The sequence below is a fragment of the Petromyzon marinus genome (genome assembly GCF_048934315.1).
Source record: "Petromyzon marinus isolate PM22_M1 ecotype Great Lakes invasive population chromosome 69 unlocalized genomic scaffold, UKy_Petmar_22M1.pri1.0 chr69_unloc.1, whole genome shotgun sequence".
NCBI classification, from domain to species: Eukaryota; Metazoa; Chordata; class Hyperoartia; order Petromyzontiformes; family Petromyzontidae; genus Petromyzon; species Petromyzon marinus.
In genome coordinates this window covers 387,197-406,981 of record NW_027422601.1, presented here as the reverse complement: position 1 = coordinate 406,981, position 19,785 = coordinate 387,197, and the positions used below count along the sequence as shown (strand labels likewise).

The following is a 19,785-nucleotide window of genomic DNA, read 5'->3' as shown; positions in this document are numbered from 1 at the left end:
ACCCCCCCCCACACACCACCCCCCACACACCCCCCCACCAACCCCCCCCACACACCCCCCCACCAACCCCCCCACACACCCACCCACCAACCCCCCCACACACCTCACCCACCCCACCAACCCCCCCCACACACCCCCCCAACCACCAACCCCCCCACACACTCCACACACCAACCCCCCCACACACCCCCCCACCAACCCCCCCCACACACCCCCCCACCAACCCCCCCACACACCCACCCACCAACCCCCCACCCACCAACCCCCCCACACACCAACCCCCCCACACACCAACCCCCCCACACACCCACCCACCAACCCCCCCACACACCCCCCCACACACCAACCACCCCCCACACACCCCACCCACCAACCCCCCCACACACCAACCCCCCCCACACCCCCCCCCCCCCCCCCCCCACCAACCCCCCCACACACCCACCCACCAACCCCCCCCCCCCACCACACCCCCCACCAACACCCCACACCACACCCACCCAACCCCCCCACACACCCCCCCACACACCTCACCCACCCCACCAACCCCCCCCACACACCCACCCACCAACCCCCCCACACACCCCCCCACACACCTCACCCACCCCACCAACCCCCCCCACACACCCACCCACCAACCCCCCCACACACCCCCCCACCCCCCACACACCCACCCACCAACCAACCCCCCCACACACCTCACCCACCCCACCAACCCCCCCCACACACCCCCCCAACCACCAACCCCCCCACACACTCCACACACCAACCCCCCCACACACCCCCCCACCAACCCCCCCCACACACCCCCCCACCAACCCCCCCACATACCCACCCACCAACCCCCCCACCCACCAACCCCCCCACACACCAACCCCCCCACACACCCACCCACCAACCCCCCCCACACACCCACCCACCAACCCCCCCACCCACCAACCCCCCCACACACCAACCCCCCCCACACCCCCCCCCCCCCCCCCCACCAACCCCCCACACACCCACCCACCAACCCCCCCCCCCACACACCCCCCACCACACCCCCCCACCCACCAACCCCCCCACACACCTCACCCACCCCACCAACCCCCCCCCCCACACACCCACCCACCAACCCCCCCACACACCCCCCCCACGAACCCCCCCACACACCCACCCACCAACCCCCCCCCCCACACACCCACCCACCAACCCCCCCACACACCCCCCCACACACCTCACCCACCCCACCAACCCCCCCCACACACTCCACCCACCAACCCCCCCACACACCAACCCCCCCACACACCCCCCCACCAACCCCCCCCACACACCCACCCACCAACCCCCCCACACACCAACCCCCCCCACACACCAACCCCCCCACACACCAACCCCCCACACACCCACCCACCAACCCCCCCACCCACCAACCCCCCCACACACCCACCCACCAACCCCCCCACCCACCAACCCCCCCACACACCAACCCCCCCACACACCCAACCACCAACCCCCCCACACACTCCACACACCAACCCCCCCACACACCCCCCCACCAACCCCCCCCACACACCCCCCCACCAACCCCCCCACACACCCACCCACCAACCCCCCCACCCACCAACCCCCCCACACACCAACCCCCCCACACACCCCACACGACGATGACGACGTTGATGACGACGTTGATGACGACGTTGATGACGACTTAGATGACGACGTTGATGACGACGTTGATGACGACGTTGACGACGACGTTGACGACGACGTTGACGACGACGTTGACGACGACGTTGACGACGACGTTGACGACGACGTTGATGACTACGTTGATGACGACGTTGACGACGACGTTGACGACGACGTTGACGACGACGTTGACGACGACGTTGACGACGACGTTGATGACGACGTTGACGACGACGTTGACGACGATGTTGACGACGACGTTGATGACGACGTTGACGACGTTGACGACGACGTTGATGACGACGTTGATGACGACGTTGACGACGACGTTGATGACGATGTTGACGACGACGTTGACGACGACGTTGACGACGACGTTGATGACGTTGATGACGACGTTGATGACGACGTTGATGACGACGTTGATGACGACGTTGATGACGACGTTGACGACGACGTTGATGACGATGTTGATGATGACGTTGACGACGACGTTGACGACGACGTTGACGACGACGTTGACGACGACGTTGATGACTACGTTGATGACGACGTTGATGACGACGTTGATGACGACGTTGATGACGACGTTGTTGACGACGTTGACGACGACGTTGATGACGTTGACGACGTTGATGACGACGTTGATGACGTTGACGACGTTGATGACGACGTTGATGACGACGTTGATGACGACGTTGACGACGACGTTGATGACGACGTTGACGACGTTGATGATGTTGATGACGTTTATGACGACGTTGATGACGTTGACGACGACGTTGATGACGACGTTGACGACGACGTTGATGACGACGTTGATGACGATGTTGATGATGACGTTGATGACGTTTATGACGACGTTGATGACGTTGATGACGACGTTAACGACGACGTTGATGACGAGGTTAACGACGACGTTGATGATGACGTTAACGACAACGTTGATGACGACGTTGACGACGACGTTGATGACGACGTTGACGACGATGTTGATGATGACGTTGATGACGTTTATGACGACGTTGATGACGTTGATGACGACGTTAACGACGACGTTGATGACGAGGTTAACGACGACGTTGATGACGAGGTTAACGACGACGTTGATGATGACGTTAACGACGACGTTGATGACGACGTTGATGACGACGTTGACGACGACGTTGACGACGACGTTGACGACGACGTTGACGACGACGTTGATGACGACGTTGCCGCTCCGCCTGCCCCCCCTCCCCCAGGCCCCGGCACAGCGGAGGCGCCGGGCGTCTCCGTCTGGAGCTGTGGCGACGAGCGGCTCCCCTTTGCGGTGCCCTTCACAGACGCCAAGCCCACGCTGGACCTCGCACACTTCCTGCCACGGGCCTGCCAGCTGGCGCTGCACTCCAGCGACCGGCAGGCCAAGGTGGGGGCGGGGGGTCTCCTAGCAACGGTGTCCTAGCAACAGTCTCCTAGCGACGGTCTCCTAGCGACGGGATCCTAGCGACGGTCTCCTAGCGACGGGGATCCTAGCGACGGGACCCTAGCGACGGTCTCCTGGCGACGGTCTCCTGGCGACGGTCTCCTGGCGACGGTCTCCTAGCGACGGTCTCCTAGCGACGGTGTCCTAGCGACGGTGTCCTAGCGACGGTCTCCTAGCGCCTGCCAGCTGGCGCTGCACTCCAGCGACCGGCAGGCCAAGGTGGGGGCGGGGGGTCTCCTAGCAACGGTGTCCTAGCAACGGTCTCCTAGCGACGGTCTCCTAGCGATGGTCTCCTAGCGACGGTCTCCTAGCGCCTGCCAGCTGGCGCTGCACTCCAGCGACCGGCAGGCCAAGGTGGGGGCGGGGGGTCTCCTAGCAACGGTGTCCTAGCAACGGTCTCCTAGCAACGGTCTCCTAGCGACGGGATCCTAGCAACAGTCTACTGGCTACGGTCTCCTAGCGACGGTCTCCTAGCGACGGTCTCCTAGCGATGGTCTCCTAGCGACGGGATCCTAGCGACGGGACCCTAGCGACGGGATCCTAGCGACGGGATCCTAGCAACAGTCTACTGGTTACGGTCTCCTAGCGACAGTCTCCTGAGTGACGGTCTCCTAGCGACGGTCTCCTAGCGACGGGACCCTAGCGATGGTCTCCTGGCGACGGTCTCCTAGCGCCTGCCAGCTGGCGCTGCACTCCAGCGACCGGCAGGCCAAGGTGGGCGGGGGTCTCCTAGCAACGGTCTCCTAGCAACGGTCTCGTAGCGACGGTCTCCTAGCGACGGGATCCTAGCAACAGTCTACTGGCTACGGTCTCCTAGCGACGGTCTCCTAGCGACGGTCTCCTAGCGATGGTCTCCTAGCGACGGGATCCTAGCGACGGGATCCTAGCGACGGGATCCTAGCGACGGGATCCTAGCAACAGTCTACTAGTTACGGTCTCCCGAGCGACGGTCTCCCGAGCGACGGTCTCCTAGCGACGGTCTCCTAGCGACGGACCCTAGCGATGGTCTCCTGGCGACGGTCTCCTAGCGCCTGCCAGCTGGCGCTGCACTCCAGCGACCGGCAGGCCAAGGTGGGGGCGGGGGGTCTCCTAGCAACGGTCTCCTAGCGACGGTCTCCTAGCGACGGGACCATAGCGACGGTCTCCTAGCGACGGGATCCTAGCGACGGGATCCTAGCGACGGTCTCCTAGCGACGGTCTCCTAGCGACAGGACCCTAGCGACGGTCTCCTAGCGACGGTCTCCTAGCGACGGTCTCCTAGCGACGGGATCTAGCGACGGGATCTAGCGACGGGGTCCTAGCGACGGTCTCCTAGCGACGGTCTCCTAGCGACGGTCTCCTAGCGACGGGATCCTAGCGACGGGATCCTAGCGACGGGACCCTAGCGACGGTCTCCTAGCGACGGTCACCTAGCGACGGGGTCCTAGCTACGGTCTCCTAGCGACGGGACCCTAGCGACGGTCTCCTAGCGACGGTCTCCTAGCGACCGGCAGTATCATCCAGCAGTGGATAGACCCTGCCTGTGTGCCTCTGCGTGTGTGTGTGTGTGTAGGTGGCTGCGTGTGAATTCCTCCATGCCGTGGTGATCTACATGCTTGGCCTGGGCGTCACAGCACTGCAGAAAGTGCATGGAGAGGCTCCGCACGCACGCCTCTACAGACACACACTGCCTGTGCTGCTTCGCCTGGGGTGTGACGCTGACCAGGTGTGTGAGTGTGTGTGTGTGAGTCAGTGTGAGTGTGTGAGTGTGTGTGAGTGAGTGTGTGAGTGTGTGTGAGTGAGTGTGTGTGAGTGTGTGAGTGTGTGTGTGTGTGAGTGTGTGAGTGTCTGTGTGAGTGAGTGTGTGTGTGTGTGTGTGAGTGTGTGTGTGAGAGGCTCCGCATGCACGTCTCTACAGACACACACTGCCTGTGCTTCTTCGCCTGGGGTGTGACGCTGACCAGGTGTGTGAGTGTGTCTGTGTGTGTGTGAGTGTGTGAGTGTCTGTGTGAGTGTGAGTGAGTGTGTGTGTGTGTGTCTGTGAGAGGCTCCGCAAGCACGCCTCTACAGACACACACTGCCTGTGCTGCTTCGCCTGGGGTGTGACGCGGACCAGGTGTGTGTGAGAGTGTGAGTGTGTGTGTGTGAGTGTATGTGTGAGTGTATGTGTGTGAGTGTGTGAGTGTGTGTGTGTGAGTGTGTGTGAGTGTGTGTGTGTGAGTGTGTGAGAGTGTGTGAGAGTGTGTGAGAGTGTGTGAGTGTGTGTGAGTCTGTGTGAGTCTGTGTGAGTCTGTGTGAGTCTGTGTGAGTCTGTGTGAGTCTGTGTGAGTGTGTGTGAGTGTGAGTGTGTGTGAGTGTGAGTGTGTGTGAGTCTGAGTGTGTGTGTGAGTGTGTGTGAGTCTGTGTGTCTGTGTGAGTGTGTGTGCTGCCTGTGCTTCTTTGCCTGGGGTGTGACACAGACCAGGTGTGTGTGTGTGAGTCTGTGTGAGTCTGTGTGAGTCTGTGAGTGTGTGAGTGTGAGTCTGTGTGTGAGTCTGTCGTGGTTGACGTCACCGCCACTTAGTGGCGAATGGCGGTTGTTGTGTGTAAATGTGAGTCTCTGTGTGTAAGTGTGAGTCTGTGTGTGTAAGTGCGAGTCACTGGTTAGAAACATTTAGGCTGGGTCCTGCCTACGATCCATCCTGGGTTTAGCCTGCAGGCTGGATTTGTGTGAGGAGCACGCAAAACCTTGAAAGATCTGAACAAAGTTCCATCGGTGAGCTCCTCCGGCAGGCAAGGCTGCGATGGCTGGGTCATGTAGCCCGCATGCCCAGCCACCGCATGCCGAAACAGCTTTTGTTCGGCCGGATCGAGGGGGCTAAACGGGCGCGGCACGGGCTAGAGAAGAGATGGAGTGATGTGGTACAGGAGGACGTGGAGCTGAGTAGACTTGCCGATGACCGGTACCAGCGGTGTCAAGATCGGCCTCTGTGGAGGAGGCTCGTGAAGGATGCTACTGGGCAGTTGGAGGCAGTCGCCCTCCAACAACAACGGAGGGCGGAGGAGCGACGCTCACAACAACGAGCGGAGCGCCGGGTGGCTAAAGCACAGCGGGTTGGCACAGTAGGGGGCACAGGTGGTGCATCAGTCAGTCATCTCAGTCAGTCGACCCGTGGCACCTGCTGGGTCTGCCCCGTGACCTCCTGCAAAGGCTGGGCGTTCGACTCTTCGGGTGACTGCCTCGACGTGCACCTAGCCTGGCACGGGCGCCGTGGTGACGTCACCATCGCTTAGTGCCCATTGGCGACTGCTGCTGCTGCTGCTGCTAGGGCTGAACGATTTGTGGAAAATATCCAATCGCGATTTTTCTGACGGCGATTTGCGATTAATTTTTTTTTTAAAGTTAAGCTTCAGTTCAATATTCGCCGTGTAACAGATTTAAAACGTGGGATGGGAGCGCTGTCAACACGATGCCATCACAGTATGAGCTGCTCTCTCTCTCTCTCTCTGTGTGTGTATGTTAATGTGGGAACGATTTGCTTCCACACGTGCATTAACAATCATTACGTCACTCAACTCAACGATAGTCCGGTTAAATCAAGTTACAATAATGCTAAACGCCGGTGAGAAAGTAATAGGACCCTTTAAAATCGGGCTACACGGGGGGACCCCTTTGTCTGTGCCGGAGCGCAGGTGACGCGCCAGCTGTTTGAGCCCCTTGTGATGCAGATCATCCACTGGTTCACCAACAACCGGACGTTCGAGAGTCCAGTCACGGCCACACTGCTCAACGCGCTGTTTGTGAGTATGCTCGCTCACTCGCTCGCTCAGAATCTCACTCGCTCGCTCACTCAGAATCTCACTCACATGCTCACTCACTCACACGTTCGCAATCTCACTCGGACGCTCACTCAGAATCTCACTCACACACTCACACAGTCACACACCCACACACCATTCACACACTCACACATTCACTCACACATTCACAATCTCACTCACACACTCACACGCTCACTCGCTCACTCACACAGTCACACACTCGCACGCTCACTCAGAATCTCACTCGCTCACTCACACAGTCACACACCCACACACCATTCACACACACACATTCACTCACTCACACATTCACAATTTCACTCACACACTCACACGCTCATACGCTCACTCACTCGCAATCTCACTCGCTCGCCCACACGTTCACAATCTCACTTGCACGCTCACTCAGAATCTCACTCGCATGCTCACTCAGAATCTCACTCACACACTCTCTCACTCACACGTTCACAATCTCACTCACACGCTCGCTCAGAATCTCACTCACACACTCGCTCACTCACACGTTCACAATCTCACTCGCACGCTCACTCAGAATCTCACTCACACACTCGCGCACTCACACAGTCACACACCCACACACACACTCACACATTCACTCACTAACACACTCACACATTCACACACACACACTCACACATTCACTCACTAACACACTCGCACATTCACAATCTCACTCACACGCTCACTTAGAATCTCACTCACATGCTCACTCACTCACACAGTCACAATCTCACTCGCTCACTCAAACATTCACAATGTCACTCGCACGCTCACTCAGAATCTGACTCGCACGCTCACTCAGAATCTCACTCACACACTCGCACACTCACAAACCCACACACCATTCACACACTCACACATTCACTCACTCACACATTCACAATCTCACTCACACACTCGCACGCTCACTCAGAATCTCACTCACACACTCGCACACTCACACACTCACACACACACTCACATACTCACACAGTCACAATCTCAGTCACACACTCGCAATCTCACTCGCTCGCTCACACGTTCACAATCTCACTCGCACGCTCACTCAGAATATCACTCACACGCGCACTCACTCACACAGTCACACACACACACACTTACTCACACACTCACAATCTCACTCGCACGCTCACTCAGAAGCTCACTCGCTCACTCACTCACTCACACAGTCACACACTCACACACGCACTCACAATCTCACTCGCTCACTCACACAGTCACACACCCACACACCATTCACACACTCACACATTCACTCACTCACACATTCACAATCTCACTCACACACTCGCACGCTCACTCAGAATTTCACTCACACGCTCACTCACTCACACGTTCACAATCTCACTCGCTCACTCACACACTCACACACTCACAATCTCACTCTCTCACTCACACATTCACAATCTCACTCGCACGCTCACTCAGAATCTCACTCACACGCTCACTCAGAATCTCACTCACACGCTCACTCAGAATCTCACTCACACACTCGCACACTCACACACTCACAATCTCACTCACTCACACATTCACAATCTCACTCGCACGCTCACTCAGAATCTCACTCGCACGCTCACTCAGAATCTCACTCACACACTCGCACACTCACACACTCACAATCTCACTCACTCACACATTCACAATCTCACTCGCACGCTCACTCAGAATCTCACTCGCACGCTCACTCAGAATCTCACTCACACACTCGCTCACTCACACGTTCACAATCTCACTCGCACGCTCACTCAGAATCTCACTCACACACTCGCACACTCACACACTCACAATCTCACTCACTCACACATTCACAATCTCACTCGCACGCTCACTCAGAATCTCACTCGCACGCTCACTCAGAATCTCACTCGCACGCTCACTCAGAATTTCACTCGCTCACTCACTCACTCACACAGTCACACACTCACACACGCACTCACAATCTCACTCGCTCACTCACACAGTCACACACCCACACACCATTTACACACTCACACATTCACTCACTCACACATTCACAATCTCACTCACACACTCACACGCTCACTCAGAATTTCACTCACACGCTCACTCACTCACACACTCACACACTCGCAATCTCACTCGCTCACCCACACGTTCACAATCTCACTCGCACGCTCACTCAGAATCTCACTCGCACGCTCACTCAGAATCTCACTCACACACTCGCACACTCACAAACCCACACACCATTCACACACTCACACATTCACTCACTCACACATTCACAATCTCACTCACACACTCGCACGCTCACTCAGAATCTCACTCACACACTCGCACACTCACACACTCACACACACACTCACATACTCACACAGTCACAATCTCAGTCACACACTCGCAATCTCACTCGCTCGCTCACACGTTCACAATCTCACTCGCACGCTCACTCAGAATATCACTCACACGCGCACTCACTCACACAGTCACACACACACACACTTACTCACACACTCACAATCTCACTCGCACGCTCACTCAGAATTTCACTCGCTCACTCACTCACTCACACAGTCACACACTCACACACGCACTCACAATCTCACTCGCTCACTCACACAGTCACACACCCACACACCATTTACACACTCACACATTCACTCACTCACACATTCACAATCTCACTCACACACTCACACGCTCACTCAGAATTTCACTCACACGCTCACTCACTCACACACTCGCAATCTCACTCGCTCACCCACACGTTCACAATCTCACTCGCACGCTCACTCAGAATCTCACTCGCACGCTCACTCAGAATCTCACTCACACACTCGCACACTCACACACTTACAATCTCACTCTCTCACTCACACATTCACAATCTCACTTGCACGCTCACTCAGAATCTGACTCGCACGCTCACTCAGAATCTCACTCACACACTCGCTCACTCACACGTTCACAATCTCACTCGCACGCTCACTCAGAATCTCACTCGCTCGCTCACACAGTCACACACCCACACACACACTCACACACTCACACATTCACTCACTCACACACACATTCACTCACAATCTCACTCGCTCGCTCACACAGTCACACACACACACTCACACATTCACTCACTCGCTCACCCACACGTTCACAATGTCACTCGCACGCTCACTCAGAATCTGACTCGCACGCTCACTCAGAATCTCACTCACACACTCGCACACTCACAAACCCACACACCATTCACACACTCACACATTCACTCACTCACACATTCACAATCTCACTCACACACTCGCACGCTCACTCAGAATCTCACTCACACACTCGCACACTCACACACTCACACACACACTCACATACTCACACAGTCACAATCTCAGTCACACACTCGCAATCTCACTCGCTCGCTCACACGTTCACAATCTCACTCGCACGCTCACTCAGAATATCACTCACACGCGCACTCACTCACACAGTCACACACACACACACTTACTCACACACTCACAATCTCACTCGCACGCTCACTCAGAAGCTCACTCGCTCACTCACTCACTCACACAGTCACACACTCACACACGCACTCACAATCTCACTCGCTCACTCACACAGTCACACACCCACACACCATTCACACACTCACACATTCACTCACTCACACATTCACAATCTCACTCACACACTCGCACGCTCACTCAGAATTTCACTCACACGCTCACTCACTCACACGTTCACAATCTCACTCGCTCACTCACACACTCACACACTCACAATCTCACTCTCTCACTCACACATTCACAATCTCACTCGCACGCTCACTCAGAATCTCACTCACACGCTCACTCAGAATCTCACTCACACGCTCACTCAGAATCTCACTCACACACTCGCACACTCACACACTCACAATCTCACTCACTCACACATTCACAATCTCACTCGCACGCTCACTCAGAATCTCACTCGCACGCTCACTCAGAATCTCACTCACACACTCGCACACTCACTCACACATTCACAATCTCACTCGCACGCTCACTCAGAATCTCACTCGCACGCTCACTCAGAATCTCACTCACACACTCGCTCACTCACACGTTCACAATCTCACTCGCACGCTCACTCAGAATCTCACTCACACACTCGCACACTCACACACTCACAATCTCACTCACTCACACATTCACAATCTCACTCGCACGCTCACTCAGAATCTCACTCGCACGCTCACTCAGAATCTCACTCGCACGCTCACTCAGAAGCTCACTCGCTCACTCACTCACTCACACAGTCACACACTCACACACGCACTCACAATCTCACTCGCTCACTCACACAGTCACACACCCACACACCATTCACACACTCACACATTCACTCACTCACACATTCACAATCTCACTCACACACTCGCACGCTCACTCAGAATTTCACTCACACGCTCACTCACTCACACGTTCACAATCTCACTCGCTCACTCACACACTCACACACTCACAATCTCACTCTCTCACTCACACATTCACAATCTCACTCGCACGCTCACTCAGAATCTCACTCACACGCTCACTCAGAATCTCACTCACACGCTCACTCAGAATCTCACTCACACACTCGCACACTCACACACTCACAATCTCACTCACTCACACATTCACAATCTCACTCGCACGCTCACTCAGAATCTCACTCGCACGCTCACTCAGAATCTCACTCACACACTCGCACACTCACACACTCACAATCTCACTCACTCACACATTCACAATCTCACTCGCACGCTCACTCAGAATCTCACTCGCACGCTCACTCAGAATCTCACTCACACACTCGCTCACTCACACGTTCACAATCTCACTCGCACGCTCACTCAGAATCTCACTCACACACTCGCACACTCACACACTCACAATCTCACTCACTCACACATTCACAATCTCACTCGCACGCTCACTCAGAATCTCACTCGCACGCTCACTCAGAATCTCACTCGCACGCTCACTCAGAATTTCACTCGCTCACTCACTCACTCACACAGTCACACACTCACACACGCACTCACAATCTCACTCGCTCACTCACACAGTCACACACCCACACACCATTTACACACTCACACATTCACTCACTCACACATTCACAATCTCACTCACACACTCACACGCTCACTCAGAATTTCACTCACACGCTCACTCACTCACACACTCACACACTCGCAATCTCACTCGCTCACCCACACGTTCACAATCTCACTCGCACGCTCACTCAGAATCTCACTCACACACTCGCACACTCACACACTCACAATCTCACTCTCTCACTCACACATTCACAATCTCACTTGCACGCTCACTCAGAATCTGACTCGCACGCTCACTCAGAATCTCACTCACACACTCGCTCACTCACACGTTCACAATCTCACTCGCACGCTCACTCAGAATCTCACTCGCTCGCTCACACAGTCACACACCCACACACACACTCACACACTCACACATTCACTCACTCACACACACATTCACTCACAATCTCACTCGCTCGCTCACACAGTCACACACCCACACACACACTCACACATTCACTCACTCGCTCACCCACACGTTCACAATCTCACTCGCACGCTCACTCAGAATCTCACTCGCACGCTCACTCAGAATCTCACTCACACACTCGCACACTCACACACTCACAATCTCTCTCTCTCACTCACACATTCACAATCTCACTTGCACGCTCACTCAGAATCTGACTCGCACGCTCACTCAGAATCTCACTCACACACTCGCTCACTCACACGTTCACAATCTCACTCGCACGCTCACTCAGAATCTCACTCGCTCGCTCACACAGTCACACACCCACACACACACTCACACACTCACACACTCACACATTCACTCACTCACACACACATTCACTCACAATCTCACTCGCTCGCTCACACAGTCACACACCCACACACACACTCACACATTCACTCACTCGCACACTCACACATTCACAATCTCACTCACACACTCACACGCTCACTCAGAATCTCACTCACACGCTCACTCACTCACACATTCACACACTCACACACATTCACTCACAATTTCACTCGCTCACTCACACAGTCACTCACCCACACACACACTCACACATTCACTCACTCACACACTCACACAGTCACAATCTCACTCACACACTCACACGCTCACTCAGAATCTCTCACTCACGCTCACTCACTCACTGACTCATGAACACACTCCCACACTCACACATTCACAATTTCACTCACACACACATTCATAATCTCACTCGCTCACTCACACGCTCACTCAGAAATCTCAATCACTCACACAGTCACACACTCACACATTCACTCACACACACTCACACATTCATAATCTCTCTCACACACTCGCTCACTCACTCACTCACACGCTCACTCAGAATCTCACTCGCTCACTCACGCAGTCACACACTCACACATTCACACACTCACTCACACACTTACTCACAGACTCGCACACTCACAGACTCGCACACTCACTCATACACTCACACACACACTCACAATCTCACTCGCACATTCACACACTCACAATCTCACTCACACACTCACACACTCACAATCTCACTCACAATCTCACTCACACACGCACACACTCACAGACTCGCACACTCACACTCACAATCTCACTCACACAGTCACATTCTCACTCACACACTCACAATCTCACTCACACACTCACACACTCACACACACTCACACACTCACAATCTCACTCACACACTCACAATCTCACTCACACACTCACAATCTCACTCACACACTCACACACTCACAATCTCACTCACACACGCACACACTCACAGACTCGCACACTCACAATCTCACTCACACAGTCACATTCTCACTCACACACTCACACACTTACATTCTCACTCACATACTCACAATCTCACTCACACACTCACAATCTCACTCACACACTCACAATCTCACTCACACACTCACAATCTCACTCACACACTCACACACTCACAATCTCACTCACACACTCACAATTTCACTCACACACTCACACTCTCACTCACACACTCACACTCTCACAATCTCACTCACACACTCACACACTCACAATCTCACTCGCACACTCACAATCTCACTCGTACACTCACACACTCACAATCTCACTCACACACTCACACACTCACAATCTCACTCATACACTCACAATCTCACTCACACACTCACACACTCACAATCTCACTCACACACTCACAATCTCACTCATACACTCACACACTCACAATCTCACTCACACACTCACAATTTCACTCATACACTCATACACTCACAATTTCACTCATACACTCACAGACTCGCACACTCACAATCTCACTCATACACTCACAATCTCACTCATACACTCACACACTCACACACTCACAATCTCACTCACACACTCACAATCTCACTCACACACTCACAATCTCACACTCACAATCTCACTCACACACTCACATCTCACACACTCACACACTCACAATCTCACTGACACACTCACAATCTCACTCATACACTCACACACTCACAATCTCACTCACACACTCACAATCTCACTCACACACTCACACACTCACAATCTCACTCACACACTCACACACTCACAATCTCACTGACACACTCACAATCTCACTCATACACTCACACACTCACATTCTCACTCACACACTCACAATCTCACTCACAATCTCACTCACACACTCACACACTCACAATCTCACTCATACACTCACTCACAATCTCATTCACACTCACACACTCACAATCTAACTCACAGACTCACACACTCACAATCTCACTCACACACTCACACACTCACAATCTCACTCACACACTCACAATCTCACTCACACACTCACAATCTCACTCGCTCGCACAAAAACTCAAGCTGATTAAAAACTTTCTATTGGGGGTCCACTCCACCCCCCACCCCCCCCTCTCCACTCTCCCCCTCATGCCCCCCCCTACTATCCCCCCTACCCCCCCCTCCACTTCCCACCCCCCACCCATCCCACCCACCCCACTCACCCCCCACTCCCCCCCCACGCCCCCCCCACTCTCCCACCCCCCACTCCCCCCCACCCACCCCACTCACCCCTCCACTCTCCCACCCCCCACTCCCCCCCACTCCCCCCCCACTCCCCCTCCACTCCCCCCCACTCCCCCCCCACTCTCCCACCCCCACCCACCCACCCCCCCACTCCCCCACCCCCCACCCCCAGGAGGGTCTGGTTGACCCTACGGACAACGCTCTACGCGATCTGAGTGCTCGCTGCCTCGGGGAATTCCTGCTCTGGTCGGTACGCCAGACCGGCACCGCCGGCACCGCCGGCACCACCGGCACCACGGCGTCCCTCAACGCCAAGTCGGTGTTCCGGCGTGTTCATCGCCTGGCGCTCCACCCAGCCGCAGGAAGCCGCCTCGGGGCGGCCCTGGCGTTCAACAGCATCTACCGCCACTTCAGGTGCATTGTGGGTCTCTGTGTGTGTGAGTAGTCTGTGGGTCTCTACTGTGTGAGTAGTCTGTGGGTCTCTACTGTGTGAGTAGTCTGTGGGTCTCTACTGTGTGAGTAGTCTGTGGGTCTCTACTGTGTGAGTAGTCTGTGGGTCTCTACTGTGTGTGTAGTCTGTGGGTCTCTACTGTGTGAGTAGTCTGTGGGTCTCTACTGTGTGAGTAGTGTGTGGGTCTCTACTGTGTGAGTAGTCTGTGGGTCTCTACTGTGTGAGTAGTCTGTGGGTCTCTACTGTGTGAGTAGTCTGTGGGTCTCTACTGTGTGAGTAGTCTGTGGGTCTCTACTGTGTGAGTAGTGTGTGGGTCTCTACTGTGTGAGTAGTCTGTGGGTCTCTACTGTGTGAGTAGTCTGTGGGTCTCTACTGTGTGTGTAGTCTGTGGGTCTCTACTGTGTGAGTAGTCTGTGGGTCTCTACTGTGTGAGTAGTGTGTGGGTCTCTACTGTGTGAGTAGTCTGTGGGTCTCTACTGTGTGAGTAGTCTGTGGGTCTCTACTGTGTGAGTAGTCTGTGGGTCTCTACTGTGTGAGTAGTCTGTGGGTCTCTACTGTGTGAGTAGTCTGTGGGTCTCTACTGTGTGAGTAGTCTGTGGGTCTCTACTGTGTGAGTAGTCTGTGGGTGTCTACTGTGTGAGTAGTCTGTGGGTCTCTACTGTGTGAGTAGTCTGTGGGTGTCTACTGTGTGAGTAGTCTGTGGGTGTCTACTGTGTGAGTAGTCTGTGGGTCTCTACTGTGTGAGTAGTCTGTGGGTCTCTACTGTGTGAGTAGTCTGTGGGTCTCTACTGTGTGAGTAGTCTGTGGGTCTCTACTGTGTGAGTAGTCTGTGGGTCTCTACTGTGTGAGTAGTCTGTGGGTCTCTACTGTGTGAGTAGTCTGTGGGTCTCTACTGTGTGAGTAGTCTGTGGGTCTCTACTGTGTGAGTAGTCTGTGGGTCTCTACTGTGTGAGTAGTCTGTGGGTCTCTACTGTGTGAGTAGTCTGTGGGTCTCTCTACTGTGTGAGTAGTCTGTGGGTCTCTACTGTGTGAGTAGTCTGTGGGTCTCTACTGTGTGAGTCGTCTGTGGGTCTCTACTGTGTGAGTAGTCTGTGGGTCTCTACTGTGTGAGTAGTCTGTGGGTCTCTACTGTGTGACTAGTCTGTGGGTCTCTACTGTGTGAGTAGTCTGTGGGTCTCTACTGTGTGAGTAGTCTGTGGGTCTCTACTGTGTGAGTAGTCTGTGGGTCTCTACTGTGTGAGTAGTCTGTGGGTCTCTACTGTGTGACTAGTCTGTGGGTCTCTACTGTGTGAGTAGTCTGTGGGTCTCTACTGTGTGAGTAGTCTATGGGTCTCTACTGTGTGAGTAGTCTGTGGGTCTCTACTGTGTGAGTAGTCTGTGGGTCTCTACTGTGTGAGTAGTCTGTGGGTCTCTACTGTGTGAGTAGTCTGTGGGTCTCTACTGTGTGAGTAGTCTGTGGGTCTCTCTACTGTGTGAGTAGTCTGTGGGTCTCTACTGTGTGAGTAGTCTGTGGGTCTCTGTGTGTGTGAGTCGTCTGTGGGTGTCTACTGTGTGAGTAGTCTGTGGGTGTCTACTGTGTGAGTAGTCTGTGGGTCTCTACCGTGTGAGTAGTCTGTGGGTCTCTACTGTGTGAGTAGTCTATGGGTCTCTACTGTGTGAGTAGTCTGTGGGTCTCTACTGTGTGAGTAGTCTGTGGGTGTCTACTGTGTGAGTAGTCTGTGGGTCTCTGTGTGTGTGAGTAGTCTGTGGGTCTCTACTGTGTGAGTAGTCTGTGGGTCTCTACTGTGTGAGTAGTCTGTGGGTCTCTACTGTGTGAGTAGTCTGTGGGTCTCTACTGTGTGAGTAGTCTGTGGGTCTCTGTGTGTGTGAGTAGTCTGTGGGTCTCTACTGTGTGAGTAGTCTGTGGGTCTCTACTGTGTGAGTAGTCTGTGGGTGTCTACCGTGTGAGTAGTCTATGGGTCTCTACTGTGTGAGTAGTCTGTGGGTGTCTCTACTGTGTGAGTAGTCTGTGGGTCTCTACTGTGTGAGTAGTCTGTGGGTCTCTACTGTGTGAGTAGTCTGTGGGTCTCTACTGTGTGAGTAGTCTGTGGGTCTCTACTGTGTGAGTAGTCTGTGGGTCTCTACTGTGTGAGTAGTCTGTGGGTCTCTACTGTGTGAGTAGTCTGTGGGTCTCTACTGTGTGAGTAGTCTGTGGGTCTCTACTGTGTGAGTAGTCTGTGGGTGTCTACTGTGTGAGTAGTCTGTGGGTCTCTGTGTGTGTGAGTAGTCTGTGGGTCTCTACTGTGTGAGTAGTCTGTGGGTCTCTACTGTGTGAGTAGTCTGTGGGTCTCTACTGTGTGAGTAGTCTGTGGGTCTCTACTGTGTGAGTAGTCTGTGGGTCTCTGTGTGTGTGAGTAGTCTGTGGGTGTCTACTGTGTGAGTAGTCTGTGGGTCTCTACTGTGTGAGTAGTCTGTGGGTGTCTACTGTGTGAGTAGTCTGTGGGTCTCTGTGTGTGTGAGTAGTCTGTGGGTGTCTACTGTGTGAGTAGTCTGTGGGTCTCTACTGTGTGAGTAGTCTGTGGGTGTCTACTGTGTGAGTAGTCTGTGGGTCTCTGTGTGTGTGAGTAGTCTGTGGGTGTCTACTGTGTGAGTAGTCTGTGGGTCTCTACTGTGTGAGTAGTCTGTGGGTCTCTACTGTGTGTGAGTAGTCTGTGGGTCTCTACTGTGTGAGTAGTCTGTGGGTCTCTACTGTGTGTGAGTAGTCTGTGGGTCTCTACTGTGTGAGTAGTCTGTGGGTCTCTACTGTGTGAGTAGTCTATGGGTCTCTACTGTGTGAGTAGTCTGTGGGTCTCTACTGTGTGAGTAGTCTGTGGGTCTCTACTGTGTGAGTAGTCTATGGGTCTCTACTGTGTGAGTAGTCTATGGGTCTCTACTGTGTGAGTAGTCTGTGGGTCTCTACTGTGTGAGTAGTCTGTGGGTCTCTACTGTGTGAGTAGTCTATGGGTCTCTACTGTGTGAGTAGTCTATGGGTCTCTACTGTGTGAGTAGTCTGTGGGTCTCTACTGTGTGAGTAGTCTGTGGGTCTCTACTGTGTGAGTAGTCTGTGGGTCTCTACTGTGTGAGTAGTCTGTGGGTCTCTCTACTGTGTGAGTAGTCTGTGGGTCTCTACTGTGTGAGTAGTCTGTGGGTCTCTACTGTGTGAGTAGTCTGTGGGTCTCTATTGTGTGAGTAGTCTGTGGGTCTCTACTGTGTGAGTAGTCTGTGGGTCTCTACTGTGTGAGTAGTCTATGGGTCTCTACTGTGTGAGTAGTCTGTGGGTCTCTACTGTGTGAGTAGTCTGTGGGTCTCTACTGTGTGAGTAGTCTGTGGGTCTCTACTGTATGAGTAGTCTATGGGTCTCTACTGTGTGAGTAGTCTGTGGGTCTCTACTGTGTGAGTAGTCTGTGGGTCTCTACTGTGTGAGTAGTCTGTGGGTCTCTACTGTGTGAGTAGTCTGTGGGTCTCTACTGTGTGAGTAGTCTGTGGGTCTCTACTGTGTGAGTAGTCTGTGGGTCTCTACTGTGTGAGTAGTCTGTGGGTCTCTACTGTGTGAGTAGTCTGTGGGTCTCTACTGTGTGAGTAGTCTGTGGGTCTCTACTGTGTGAGTAGTCTGTGGGTCTCTACTGTGTGAGTAGTCTGTGGGTCTCTACTGTGTGAGTAGTCTGTGGGTCTCTACTGTGTGAGTAGTCTATGGGTCTCTACTGTGTGAGTAGTCTGTGGGTCTCTACTATGTGAGTAGTCTATGGATCTCTGTGTGAGTAGTCTGTGGGTCTCTACTGTGTGAGTAGTCTGTGGGTCTCTACTGTGTGAGTAGTCTGTGGGTCTCTACTGTGTGAGTAGTCTGTGGGTCTCTACTGTGTGAGTAGTCTGTGGGTCTCTACTGTGTGAGTAGTCTATGGGTCTCTACTGTGTGAGTAGTCTGTGGGTCTCTACTGTGTGAGTAGTCTGTGGGTCTCTACTGTGTGAGTAGTCTGTGGGTCTCTACTGTGTGAGTAGTCTGTGGGTCTCTACTGTGTGAGTAGTCTGTGGGTCTCTACTGTGTGAGTAGTCTGTGGGTCTCTACTATGTGAGTAGTCTATGGATCTCTGTGTGAGTAGTCTGTGGGTCTCTACTGTGTGAGTAGTCTGTGGGTCTCTACTGTGTGAGTAGTCTGTGGGTCTCTACTGTGTGAGTAGTCTGTGGGTCTCTACTGTGTGAGTAGTCTGTGGGTCTCTACTGTGTGAGTAGTCTATGGGTCTCTACTGTGTGAGTAGTCTGTGGGTCTCTGTGTGAGTAGTCTGTGGGTCTCTACTGTGTGAGTAGTC

The 19,785-nt window shown here is 54.1% G+C and overlaps 2 protein-coding genes across 2 annotated transcripts in view; both read left to right on the top strand.

Moving 5' to 3' along the window:
* The window catches only part of LOC142908075 (DNA-dependent protein kinase catalytic subunit-like), a 49,611-nt gene extending 46,577 nt beyond the window's left edge, over window positions 1-3,034 (top strand). The window contains exon 12 of the mRNA XM_076058245.1: window positions 2,913-3,034. The gene's annotated coding sequence lies outside the window, so the exon portion shown is untranslated. The remainder of the gene's footprint in view (window positions 1-2,912) is intronic.
* Window positions 2,916-19,785, top strand: part of LOC142908076 (DNA-dependent protein kinase catalytic subunit-like) — a 30,674-nt gene continuing 13,804 nt past the window's right edge. The window contains exons 1-4 of the mRNA XM_076058250.1: window positions 2,916-3,076; window positions 4,686-4,838; window positions 6,785-6,892; window positions 15,185-15,426. Coding sequence (XP_075914365.1) covers window positions 4,725-4,838; window positions 6,785-6,892; window positions 15,185-15,426 — 464 coding nt within the window. The 5' untranslated portion in view covers window positions 2,916-3,076; window positions 4,686-4,724. The remainder of the gene's footprint in view (window positions 3,077-4,685; window positions 4,839-6,784; window positions 6,893-15,184; window positions 15,427-19,785) is intronic.